The 12,963-nt window shown below is 29.5% G+C and overlaps 4 protein-coding genes across 6 annotated transcripts in view; 1 reads left to right on the plus strand and 3 right to left on the minus strand.

Moving 5' to 3' along the window:
* LOC122516603 (MAP kinase-interacting serine/threonine-protein kinase 1-like) overlaps positions 1-5,282 on the minus strand; it is a 28,146-nt gene extending 22,864 nt beyond the window's left edge. The window contains exon 1 of the mRNA XM_043634545.1: positions 5,071-5,282. Within this exon, the coding sequence (XP_043490480.1) occupies positions 5,071-5,088 (18 nt within the window). The 5' untranslated portion in view covers positions 5,089-5,282. The remainder of the gene's footprint in view (positions 1-5,070) is intronic.
* Positions 5,283-5,386: 104 nt separating this feature from the next.
* Positions 5,387-8,640, plus strand: LOC122516602 (nitric oxide-associated protein 1). Of its 3 annotated transcripts, none has more exons than XM_043634543.1 (6): positions 5,387-5,580; positions 5,662-7,014; positions 7,092-7,388; positions 7,478-7,799; positions 7,868-8,085; positions 8,239-8,640. In XM_043634543.1, exons 2-6 carry the CDS (start codon positions 5,721-5,723, stop codon positions 8,439-8,441), a joined length of 2,334 nt encoding a protein of 777 aa, XP_043490478.1. In that variant the 5' UTR covers positions 5,387-5,580; positions 5,662-5,720; the 3' UTR covers positions 8,442-8,640. The 3 variants fall into 3 exon arrangements, with proteins under 3 accessions (XP_043490478.1, XP_043490477.1, XP_043490479.1); XM_043634544.1 differs by lacking the exon at positions 5,387-5,580 and having other exon boundaries at positions 5,944-6,032; positions 6,125-7,014; XM_043634542.1 differs by having other exon boundaries at positions 5,387-7,014.
* Positions 8,633-10,346, minus strand: LOC122516604. The gene is given in 6 exon segments (XM_043634547.1): positions 8,633-8,865; positions 8,937-9,187; positions 9,190-9,522; positions 9,594-9,713; positions 9,792-10,151; positions 10,272-10,346. Coding segments are annotated over 6 exon segments (1,287 nt in total). The 3' UTR covers positions 8,633-8,717.
* A 284-nt stretch (positions 10,347-10,630) lies between these two features.
* Positions 10,631-11,256, minus strand: LOC122516605. Its single transcript, XM_043634548.1, has 2 exons — positions 10,995-11,256; positions 10,631-10,920 (listed from the first exon to the last, which is right to left on the minus strand). The coding sequence occupies exons 1-2, from the start codon at positions 11,234-11,236 to the stop codon at positions 10,761-10,763; spliced, it is 402 nt and encodes a 133-aa protein (XP_043490483.1). The 5' UTR covers positions 11,237-11,256; the 3' UTR covers positions 10,631-10,760.
* Between the last annotated feature and the right edge of the window lie 1,707 nt (positions 11,257-12,963).

Below are 12,963 nucleotides of genomic sequence, written 5' to 3' on the forward strand. Positions count from 1 at the left end.
CATAAATTCTTGAGTGAAAAAGAAGGAGGGGTGCAACAGTATATGGCAAAGTATGGTAGGCGTTTTAAACAAATATCGGCATGAGTCAAGCATAGTAAAGGAAAACATATTTGTTGCACGGTAACATCGCGATATATCGAGTCGTGTTTTAACAGGTACGTTTACTTTTATCGCCTCTCTTGTAAGATCTATGAGTCATCTTAAGTCACGCGAGACATATCATCAACCTTTGTATTTTCTCTCCTTCTCTTTTTATTTTTTCAATTATTATTCAATTTATTATTCTTTTCTTTTATTTTTTCTACGCCAATACTTTGTCAAAATAAACGAGAGATAGAATTTTTTTCTTTTTAATAATCCACCTATTCTTTCTATATATATATAAGAAAACAAATGAATTTAATTGAGTGATAAAAAAGATTTTATAAGGACTTGGATAAATATTGTGGCAGGTATATAGAAATATATATTTACAATAATATATTATCGATTAAACTATCCAGATAAATAAAGTACGATAAACGATAACCATTCTTACGCGGATGAATTTTGTATTATTTTGTTCTCTTTCTTGTTTTTTAATCAAACCAAAGCATAACGAATTAAAACGAGAAAGTGTTATGAGTACAGTTTATTGTAGCAAGAGAGGCCCTAGCTCGAGCGAGTATTTATAACGATACTTTAAACGGGAATCGTGCCAAGAGTATAACGGCGATTTATATCCGCCATCTTTAGCAACAAGGGAGAGAGAAATCACGACTGTCTGCTTTTGTTTCGTTGTCCAATCGTACGATGACATTATGCATAAATATACCTACACGTATATAAGCTACTCCCTCTGTGCGTGTGTTAAACTATCAAATTTATCAAAAACATTTTTATACTCTTTCATTCCAACGAAATTCCCTTTGAAAATGTACTCTTAATAATAATAATAATAATAATAATAATAATAATAATAATAATAATAATAATAATAATAATAAAAATATAAAGAAAGGAAGAGAGAGAGAGAGAGAATAACACGCACGATCGAGAGTCGTGCCAATTTTACAAATAATTCTGACGTTATTAACGCAAATAGTGTTTTCGTCTGTATACTTTGTTTCGTACGTGCATATATTGCATATGTGTCTTGCAAATTTTATTTTTTTTCTTTCTATACCTTTTTTCACCTTGAAATAACAAAATATGAAGAAACGAAGTATCCGAAGTTCGAAAACTAAACCGTTAGAAACAAACATCGATGATATTTTCAACGTGATTTCCATTGCTAAATCGTTGACAAGGCACACACCTTTTTGATCACATCATCCTGTTTGTTTGTAAACCAACCGAATATACGCATAGACTTCATTAAGCTCTTATTTATAATTAACTTCTTCCTCTTCCTCTTCTCTCCTATTCTTTTTCACACGTGTGTGTCGATAATAATATATGAATTATTATAATTAAAATAATAATAATGATGATGATGATGATGATGATGATGATGATAATTTTGATATTATAATTTTATTTTTTTCATATGCTTATGAAAGGTTGTTTTTTTGATTTTGACAAAGAATATTAAGCAACATTTTTTCCAGAATGCATCGATCATCTTCAATGGAAATTGATCGAAAAAAGTTAGTTATTGCCTTTTCGAATTACATAAATAATAAAAAACAGATGAGAGAGAGAGAGAGAGAGAGAGATGTTAATACTTATAATTAGCATAGCTTGTGTGTTTACAAAGTACGAACATATGTAACTATTATAATTATACTTACATATGCAATGTGCTAACTAGCACATGCGTCTTTGCACTAAACAGTATCACGAAACGACGATGAAAAAAAGAGAGAGCGATTGAATAATTAAAAGTAAAGAAAAGTTATATAACAACTTGACATCGAAATCAAACGAAGAAAATTTAATCTTTGAGGTAAGAACAAGTAAATTTCCAAAAAATACGAAGGATGATGCACTCCTCTTGATAATCCCCGTAAGTAAGTTCAAGGTCATAACGTAATAGAAACTACATTAAAAGGTTTCGAATCCAACAAGCTATAATTCACGTAAGCTACTTTAACCTGAAGCAGACAGACAGTGTGCAATGCGATTCGTCGACTTTCACCACCCTCTTGTGTATCGTTTTTACTTGGAAAGTTCCTAATTTTCTGAATTCCTATATCGTCAAGAACTCTAGAATATTACATCAGAACGATTCTCCGGCTTATTTTATTACTTTTACTAACGAAGAATTCTTACTAGTGTATTTCTGTACATGATAATGTAAGTATGTTGCAACATGTTCAGTATCATGCAACCGTCGCATTTATCATATTTCAATATTAATAATAATTCACATAATGTGAACGTTCATTAGGGAAACTTTATTTGAATATAAATATTATTCTTATGTTTTAACATAAAATCAAACAACTTTGGTCTCCAACTTAATTTTTAAAATCGAGTAATTTTGGAGATATCTACATAGGTATCTCAATTGACCAAAATTTATCCTGTACATATAATATATCTACATGTGGTATATCTTATCTGATTTTGAAAAAGATAATCATTTCTTATTACGATGAGTAATCATCGTTTTGAGTTTGATTTCGATACATTAATCAGCCATTCGTCGCAATTATCCATACAAACTTTGGTTCATTTAAGTGGATTCAAAATGACGCGCATATAATAATTATCAATATATCGAGTAGATTTTATCGTAAAAGTTATTGGCCCAAAGATGAACGTGAATTGACATGATTTAGGATGGATTATACTTATTTTTTCAAATATGTATCAAAAAAGGAAGAGAACTTATAACACGATATTTATGCAAATCTCGCGTTAATTCTAGATTAGTAATCTTTCTCTCTCTCTCTCTCTCTCTTTCTCTGTGCTTGCAGAGTTTGCGTATCTTTCTCATACCAGATAAAAAAAAATTAAAATAAGCCATATCGAAATATCACGGTGAGAACGATCTCGGCAAAAAGAAATAAATCAGTCGACTTACATAAGTGCGTATTTCTTGGAACGATATATTCGGCAAAAGGAGGTAAAAAAGGAGACAAAGTTAACTAGGGTGGATATGTGAGAGAGAGGGAAAAAGAGGGAGGAGAAAACTTGTTTACATATATCAGGGCCGGCAACATGTTCTGCGTCTCGTTTTGCGCATTGATTGGTTGCGAAGATGAGAGAGAGAGAGAGAAAGAGAGAGAGGGAGAAGAAATAAATAGTAGGAGATGCAAGAAGGCGACGTTATTTGAACAACGTTCTCCTAATCTTTCAAGTTTCTCACAATTCATATACATATTGAAATTCATTATCAAGAATAGAAAAAAACGTGTCTCTGAATTTTCTTCGACCTTTCAGATAATTACATAATACTCTGGAAAATAATATTATAACAATTTCAATTGTTAAGGAAGGGTTTTAAAAAGGGAGCCCGAGGGTGATCATCTGATTCTTTCATTCTTTCTTATTTATTCTTATAATATAGAATTGTTATAATATAGAAATTAACTTGTAATATATACCTTCTTGCATTTTCTTGCAGTAAGAACTCGTTAAAAGTTATCGACCTTGTACCACTGCGAAGTAATTTTACTATTAAATGAAACTCTCGCGTTCTCGGAATTCAAAAGATTTCGTTGGCAATTGACAATTTTCACGACCTTAGACAATTTAAAAACACATCGTTTTTTTTCATCTCGTAATACAATAATCAAACAAATGTATCTAGTACCAGCGTTGACGCGCAATCATATTTAAATTTAACCAATAGGAAAGAAGCGCGCGAAAAGGATAAGTATACACGTAAACATGTTCGAATCGGACAGGAGAGGTTTATTCGACGCATATAAATATCTCTAATGCGTGCTTTTTTTTATTCATATATAATAGTAATAATAGACGTGTTCACTCTCTCAGTGAGAGGCAAGTATTATCTCTTCCGTGTTATACTTATGAAACGTTCTCGGTCTCTTTGTTGGCTCGATGCTCGTTTTGTTCTTCTCCGGGGGTTTCTTCAAATATAACTTACGCTGCATAAATATATTAGACACGCGCGCACACACATATGCGTAAGTATATATAAATATGCATACTATACAATAGCGTGAATAATTTAAAACTTAATCATATGTTTACACTTTTCATAAGGGTGATTGAAAAATGTTAAGCCTCAACAATAAAAGAAAAGAAAAGAAACGAAAAGAAAAGAAAGGAAAGAAAAAATTAAACTAGAAGAATACAAGTTTATTAGTTATAACAGAATTGAAAGCATTTTGGAAGGTGGCGTACGTGCAAGCTCGGCTTGCTATCGAGTATAATACAGCCCTGACCCAATTTCGTGTCTTCGACCGGTTCGTGTATTCCGTTCGCTTCGAATCTTCGATTTACCTCGGACCCTTTCGTCCGCGCACGTGGATGCGCGTATTTTATTCGAATAGTGAGCGTATAGATGAGCCGAGGAAGTAACCTTACGAGTTTCCTTCTCTCTATTCTTCCCTCTCTCTATTTTTCTTTCATATCGAATGACCTTCCGTAAGGAAATATTTAGTTTTTTGTATCTTGGAAAATAAATGTTAGGACAGTGTCTCGAGACGTGCATGTAATATCAAACGCGTGTAAAATAATAGAATTATACCGATTTAATCCGACCTTCCGTTCTTTCTCCAACTTCCTTTCGTCTCTTCGTTCAAATGCTAAAAGAGGGATTCTCTTCATTTCTTTGATTTTTAATCAACCTTTTAAATAAGATAAATATAAATAGAATAGTCGAATTCGCAGCAAAACGATTGTTGATTGCTCGAATTTATTCGAGATATTTCCATATTTTTGTTAGAACATGTATTAATCATTTGTAGCTTCTGTCGTATTCTTATTGTATCTGTAAGTTACATAACTAGGATAAAAATATATGAACTATGAGTATATAGGATAGAAAAGATAGATGGAATGACAATCATTGAAAATATTAGCGCGTCAACGCTAAAACAACTTTGAAGTAAGCGCGCGAAATTTGTATTATCCGATAATACGAAAGGAAAAAAAAAACAACAAATGATTTACCTTCCGAGATTCCGCCATGCTACCGCCAAACAAATAACACAATTCGTTTCTTCGTACTTCCGAATGACTCTTGAATTGACACACTTGATTGATTTTAGATGTGCCACTCAATCGCGTATTACTTGGAAATAACGTTATCCATCGATTAATTAGACAATCACCCTAAAATATTTTCATGTACGATGAGCTACGCAGTTAGACGCGTCCGGCATTTTTCGTCGTACCGGCGAAACGCGTCTCATGGCGGGAAGCACGACGCCCTATCGACTTTCGATATATCGTTCACTATCGTTCACTATCGTTCACTATCGTTTTCTATCGTTCATCGAAACATTCTATAACTATAGTTTATAAACTAAAGTATTTTAATTAATTAACTTAATTATATTTTCTCAAACATTCTCTTTTCTTTTTATAATCTTTCCAAAATATTCGAGAAATAATTGTTCATCGAATTAAATTGTCCAGTGAAAAGATAACACAGTACTTGACACCGCTAAAATTCTAATAGTATGTTTTCAGTTTAATGGTTATGTTTTAAAAGTGCAAAAACAATAAATAATTCTAATGATAATTGTTCACTTTTAATAGAACGTTATTTCTTACTACATATATAATTGGGGAGATACTTGTCATTTAATATTAGAAACATGTCGTTGATTAAATTAACGGTACACGTAAAATTATGGACAAAATGTAACAATAGTAATGATATTTATTATCGTTTATTGCGATTATGTTCTACGAATTATTCTTTTATTCAAAAATTGCAATATTCTACGAAGACCAATAACGATGAAAATGTTATATACAAAATTGATCATAAGATTAAAAAGCTAAGGCATAAAATATTATACAGCGAATACTTGTCTTATGAAAAAAGAAAATTAGGATATTTAAATCGTATCAAAATAAAAAAGAAGTTGGATGAGGTAAAACATCAAGAACGAATATTAAGACAAGTAAGTGAGCCTGTGTTTAGTGTTATATTAAACCGTATTGGTAATAATAATAATAATAATAATTCTGCTGATCATAATGCTGCAAATTCAAGGGAAACGCTTTGCGATTCGGATGATATAGAATCGCATAATGTCGTACATATGCCTTATGCATCTACGGATAGTTTTAAAGTCGTCGACATGCCTCTTGACAAAATTAAGAATAATTCTAAAGAGATAAGCGATGAATCATCGCTTAATATAACTTATAAGAATTTATATGAAAAATATTTAAAAACTAAAAATTCAATTCTTCAAGTTAAAGAAAAACAAACTTTTATAGAGTATGAAGAAACTTATTATGACAGAAAATTAAAAGACTTGAAAAATGTTGCACACGATTGGATGAATGATTATGAACAGTATAGCGATATGAATGAAAACCCAAATGATTGGCTTTATGGTACACCGAATCAAAACAGTAACATTAGTAATGTTCCATGCGGTGGTTGTGGAGCTTTATTACATTGTAAGGATCATGCGCTTCCTGGTTATTTACCATCAGAAATATTCATGGGTATATCCAACGAGGAACTAAAAATAATAGTTTGTCAAAGATGTCATTTTTTGAAACATTATAACACAGCCTTAGAAGTTAAAGTATCCTCGGAAGAATATCCTGAACTTTTAAAAGTTATTAAAACAAAAAAATGTGCAGTTATTTTAATGGTAGACTTAACAGATTTTCCATGTAGTATATGGCCAGATATTGGTACTATATTACATCCTAATACACCAGTATTCATAGTTGGAAATAAAATTGATTTGCTCCCTAAAGATTCACCAGTATTCGAAGATCATATTAAAGAGTGTGTATCAAGAGCTGTAGAAGACGCTGGAATATTGTCAAAAAATATTAAACATGTATCCTTAATTTCTGCTAAGACTGGATACGGAGTAGAGGAACTTATAAATAAATTACATACAATATGGAAATATAAAGGTAAACGAAAATTGATATTATATTCATTTAAAATATATACCTGCTTTTTCTTATAAAATTGTGTCTTAATATTGCAGGAGATGTGTTTTTAATTGGGTGCACAAATGTAGGTAAATCTTCATTATTTAATAGTCTTTTACAATCCGATTATTGTAAAGTGAAAGCTGCTAATCTTGTACAACGTGCAACGATTTCTTTATGGCCAGGAACAACTTTGAATTTATTAAAATTTCCTATTTTGAATCCTTCTGGAAAGAAACTTTATTACAGAATGTTAAGATTGCAAACTGAGAGGGCAGACATACACGCGAAACAATTCATAAACAATTATCAATTGTTAGTATCGGGTGATATAAAATATGCTACATTAGAAGGTATGTTATGAACTTTGTTCTTTTGCATACCTATAATTCATTAAATTCATTTCTTTCTTGTATCTAACAACCTTATTAATGTTATTTAGGATATGTTGGTAAGACTTTTTCATCGCGCACATTCAATAATTTACAGTGGGATTCATTTTCTTCTAATTCGTCTAAATTTAATCGTGCCAAGTTTGGATTGGATGAAACCAGTTCTGAATACAAGGATAGCCGTTGGTGTTATGATACACCTGGAACTATCCAACCGGATCAAATAATGGACTTATTAACAATTGACGAAATACTCAAAACAATGCCAAATCAAATTATTTCACCTAGAACATTTGTTGTCCAACCAAGAGAAACAATATTTATAGGAGGCTTAGGAAGATTGGATTATTTAGAAGGAAACTCATTTATTAGGTAATAAACTTATATACTGCTCTTAATATTACCAATATATAATTACTATTATTAGAAAATTGTTACAGATGTACGATTTTTGCAAGCCACATGTTACCTATTACAATGTGTCGTCTCATTGATGCAGATGATTTATATAAAGAATTATTACACACAGATGCATTCTCTGTGCCTATAAATGATCTAGAAAGGTTGAAAGTATGGCCCTCCTTACAATCAAAACAGTTCAGAGTTACAGGTATCGATACAATGGAATCTGCAGCAGATGTTGTTTTATCGAATGCAGGTAATTCTCTTTCTATATGAACAAATATATATATATATAGAATATGAACGATTAAGTAAATGAAAAATATTCTACTATTGATTTACATGTATCGAGTTAAGATATTACAAGTCATTTAAAAATCATACATAATATTGAAGTATATTTCAATAGGTTGGATAGCTGTAACTCCTAAACAAAATGAAATGGTTAAATTACAAGGTTGGACTCCAAGTGGACGAGGTATATATTTAAGAATGCCAGCTCTTTTGAAAAAATCCGTTATTTATCGTGGTGCAAGGGTACTTGGTACACCAGCTTATAAAAGTGGGAGGCAAGTTTATGCGAGAGAAAAAAGAATTCGTTCCTCAGATTAGTGTTTTTTAAAACTTACTCTGTGAATATCTATATAAAGTACAGTATAATCACATTACATTGAATAATGTAACGTGAAAAAATAATACTGTAATATGATACGACAATGCATGATATTGAGGTCTTAGAGTTAGAAATCTCGGCTTGTTTACCTATTTTTATCTATTTTTAAAAAAGAATAAAAAAAATTAAATCCTTTTATAACATAGGTCGAATTTTAATCAAAATACCACAAAATAAAATACATGTGAAATTCATACCAAATAGCAGTAAATACTTTATGCACCAATTCCTTCGGCATGTATTCTTGCTTGCTCATACATTCTCTTATAAAATTTTTCCAAATTTTTGTAAAAATCCTTCAATTGATTTTGCTCACATTTATGAAAAGTTTCATTCAGTTTCGTTTTTCCTTTTGATCCTAGTCTGTAAAATAATATATATATATATATCTTTTTTGTAGATATTCATGTATTAATTAATAGTAGCTATCTTACATCGATACTGTCGATTCTTTTTGCCCTGTATGTACATTGTCTGGAGAATGAATAGTATTGTGATTTTGATCATCAAAAAACTGGCAAATGCACTTAGAGTAATGATGGTCTTTCAACAAATGGTTTTTACAATAAGTTTTATAACTTTGTGCGGTATCAGTTACATTATTTTGATTAGAAAAATAATCTTTGTATTTCAAACAAACGGGACAATTGTCATAAATATGTAAATCATTATAGGAAGTTAACAGTTTAGATTTTTTCTCCGAACAACATGGTTCACAATTACAAACAAATCTCTTTCCTGCACAATAATATTGACTATTAGAACACTGCACTTTTTTAATGGGAGAATACTGAGAATACATATACGAATTATATTTATTATTTGATTTTTCTCGAGATCTGCAAAAACGGTAAAATATAATTGATCAACATATACCAATTTTCCGTCTATGTTTTTAATTTTTATACGCTTTACATACAATTGATAATTTCGATCTCTAATTATTCCTTGACTATGGCAAACTCGTTTTTGTCTGATAATGCCCTTGATCGGACGTTTTTTGTGGATGCATGATGCACTCTGCAAAGTAGGTTGTTTTTTTAACAGAAAGTATGGATTAATATAATTTAAAATTAATAACAACGTAGTACCTTCGAATTTATTGTTTTTGGATTAATGATATGTATCGCTGGCGTATTAATGTCATTTATATCTATGCCTCTTTCTATAATGGTTTTCGTAGAAACTTCAATTTTAGGTGCTATTATACCCTGCATGTATATAGATTTGATTTAATTATTAAAGTAAGAATGAAAATTTTCATAGATGAAAATTTTAATTAGTCTTACAGGAAAGTATTTAGTAGGTTCCATAAGCAAATCTATATCTACGCCAGCTAATAGACCCTTGAAAGACGATGTAGGATATAATAAGTCAACTAAATTTGTTTCAAATGTAGCTAAAATGACTCCTCTACCAGAAGGTGTAATCCATTGTACTAATTCTGCAAAAAAGAATTCTTGTTCCAAGCTATTTTGTAATTCAGTTAAAGTAACTACAGAAGAAAACATCTTTTCAAATGTAAATTTTTCATTATATAATAATGGAAAAATTGGTGCAATTCTATGAGATTCGGCATTGGAATTCAGAGCAGTTATTTTTAAAATTATTTTTCCATTTGGACATAGCCAGACACCGGGACAAGTTACCTAAAAAAAAAACATATTAATAATTTTATAATCTAATCTGTTATATATAAAAAAAAAAAAAAAAAAAAAAGAGTAAGTTTTTGTATTTTGAAAATTTGGTGACATTAATTGTATACATACAGCATGAAGATCGAGCTGTATTTTAACACAAAAGCCTCTTCCTGTCATGTTCATTGACAACTATTTCACTAACATAAGTAACTCCATTGTACTGATCGGGGGGGAAGAGTTTGTTCTTATTATTATTTTATTACCATTAGTATTATCACTATGCTTAATGAATTTAAAAAATTATTTAATAACTTATTTTAAGGCACTTATCAATTCTTTAAGAATTTCCATATTGTCAGAAGAAGGCTGGTATATGATAATATACATGTTGCCAGGAAACAATAACACAACATTAGTATTGAATTTAACACAGTCGTAGAGTTCTTATCAACATAAGAGATATATGTATATGAATAATTTACGAATAATAAAGCTACAAACGTGTATTAATTGCATGTACAGATATAATAATTAGCAACATTTTTCATAAACAAAGATATAAAATTTTATTTTTAGGCTTTAAGAAGATATAACATATGTTATATGTATATAAAAGTATTATGTCTTAAAAGGTACACCAGTAAATCTTTTCACCGGTAGACCTTTTTGAAGATGTCGCTGATATAACTCTTTCTTAATAAAATCACATCCTTTTTTAACAAAATTTAATCTTGGATCATTCGATATAGGTATCAATAGCTTCGTAAACCATCCATATCTACAATCATTTTCAACAATTTTGAAATCTTTACTTCCTATAATGAAGTTATAATGAATTATTTGATAATTTACTCCATATTAACCGAAGGAGGTCTAAACGTATAAATATTTTTTGGCGTTAGAGCTGTACGTCTTTCAATAAATTCAATATATTCTTCTGGTATGTCAAATGAAGAAACAGCATCATGACGTGCATAAAACTTTCCAGTCAAAGATTTAGTGTGTGTTGTAAGAACAAATTGTTCTTGTAGCTTCAATATACGATTTTCTTTTTCATACCGTTCAGCATAAAAACGTAATTTAACAGGATCCATATAAAAATTCTTAATAAAGGGTGTGACTAGCTTAACAGATTCAGAATATCTTTAGACGAAAAATTAGAATGCATAAATATTAAACATCAATGGCGTTATATATATGAAGTTGCTTAAATGTGGAGAAGAAATATATAGTCATTCAATTATTAATATTTATTTAAAATGTGTATATCAATAGAAAACACATACATAACAAGCGGAAGACTTTGGTTGATCAGTCAGAGGCTTCTATACAAACATCAACTTTTTTCGCTTCTTGATTGATCCAACCAGCAATCGTCTTTTTAAATATAAGGCAACATTGCTACAAGGAATTAAAGCTCTACTTCGTTTTTCATACTTTCAAGAAGTATTTTTACATATATCGTTATTATAAATTTTGTTCCTTTTTTTTTTTAACAAAAGTTATTGCTCCATGAACAATAGTAACAGAGAAATTTGTTGGTATAAATTACAAAATTATTCATAAACGTTTCTGAACGTAATAAAAAGCTCATTAAAATACTCGAGCTCTTCGTTCATAATTTTGTCTTTTTACTCTGAATGTACGTTCAACGACCGCCAATATATTTAAATCCAAATAAGATTTTTTATAATGTTAGATTTAATTGATGTTACAAAACCCCCCAAAAATAATAAAACCAACTTGAATGTGAATGTTATATACAATGCCGCACTTACATAACTTACAATATTCTTCATAAAACAATGTCATTATATTTGGGAAACACAATATGCTATATGTATATATGCTATACAATAGATTTGTATCAATAAACTATATGCTGGAATTTTCTTAATAAGAACGCACTTGTATGCTATACTAATTCTATTTTCATTTTGACGTCGTATTGTTTAATCGCATTATTTTTTGTTGTTGCAAAAAAGAAAAGAAATAAGAAAAATCGATCATTCGATAGAAATACTTCGTTAGCGTACCTTAACACTTTCTCTTTTTTGATAAATATAAGCATTAAATATATTGTATACATATAGCTTCTTGTTTAGAGCTATTATAAAAAGAAAAGAAAAAAAAAAATAGGTAAAACACAAATGTTGACACAACTATCAAGAAATATATAAACTAACTAAATGATTAATACAATATTAATGTCATCCATGATGAATTTATGTAATAACATAATCTTACTCGCAATAAAAGAGAGAAAATATTTGAATAACACATGCGACAATTTCGTTTAGTGGTTCGAACAATATCTTTTTTCTTATTATTTCACCATTTATATTGTCTTTGCAACAGAATTCTTATCATACAAAGAAGCTTGAAATATATAGATACTTAACATGTATATTTGTTATATATAAAAACATTATAACATTAAAATAATTGCTTTCACGTTTAAAATATTTGATATATTTCTTTACACACGTATGTATATATTAGATGATATAAAGTTTTATATAATATTTGTATATTTTTGTAGAATATTTGTGCTCGAAATAATAGTAATAATATGTATATTTATATGTGCTAAACGTGAAAGTAAGTATGTAATAATATATTCAAATATAAAACTTAACATTGTTGGTGCTGATTCATATATCTCGTCGATGAAATATTTAAAAGTCTATTAAAATTTCTCTAAAACGTTTGTATAAATTATTTTTCTGGTGGATTATTGTAAAAATCTATGACAGAAATAGGTGAGTATAGCAATTGAAAAATATACTTTTTAACTGGATAAAAATATATAATATAAAAG

This window comes from Polistes fuscatus, unplaced genomic scaffold, assembly GCF_010416935.1.
Source record: "Polistes fuscatus isolate 324 unplaced genomic scaffold, CU_Pfus_HIC Scaffold2, whole genome shotgun sequence".
In the NCBI taxonomy this organism is placed as follows: Eukaryota; Metazoa; Arthropoda; class Insecta; order Hymenoptera; family Vespidae; genus Polistes; species Polistes fuscatus.

What these genes read in the sequence shown, in the direction of transcription:
- LOC122516602 (XM_043634542.1), top strand. Translation starts at nt 5,721, where the DNA reads ATGTCGTTGATTAAATTAACGGTACACGTAAAATTATGGACAAAATGT. An exon ending in TACAATATGGAAATATAAAG is followed by an intron (nt 7,015 to 7,091) that starts GTAAACGAAAAT and finishes TTAATATTGCAG; the next exon opens with GAGATGTGTTTTTAATTGGG. An exon ending in TGTTGTTTTATCGAATGCAG is followed by an intron (nt 8,086 to 8,238) that starts GTAATTCTCTTT and finishes ATATTTCAATAG; the next exon opens with GTTGGATAGCTGTAACTCCT.
- LOC122516605 (XM_043634548.1), bottom strand. Translation starts at nt 11,236, where the DNA reads ATGGATCCTGTTAAATTACGTTTTTATGCTGAACGGTATGAAAAAGAA. An exon ending in CCTCCTTCGGTTAATATGGA is followed by an intron (nt 10,921 to 10,994) that starts GTAAATTATCAA and finishes AAATGATTGTAG; the next exon opens with ATATGGATGGTTTACGAAGC.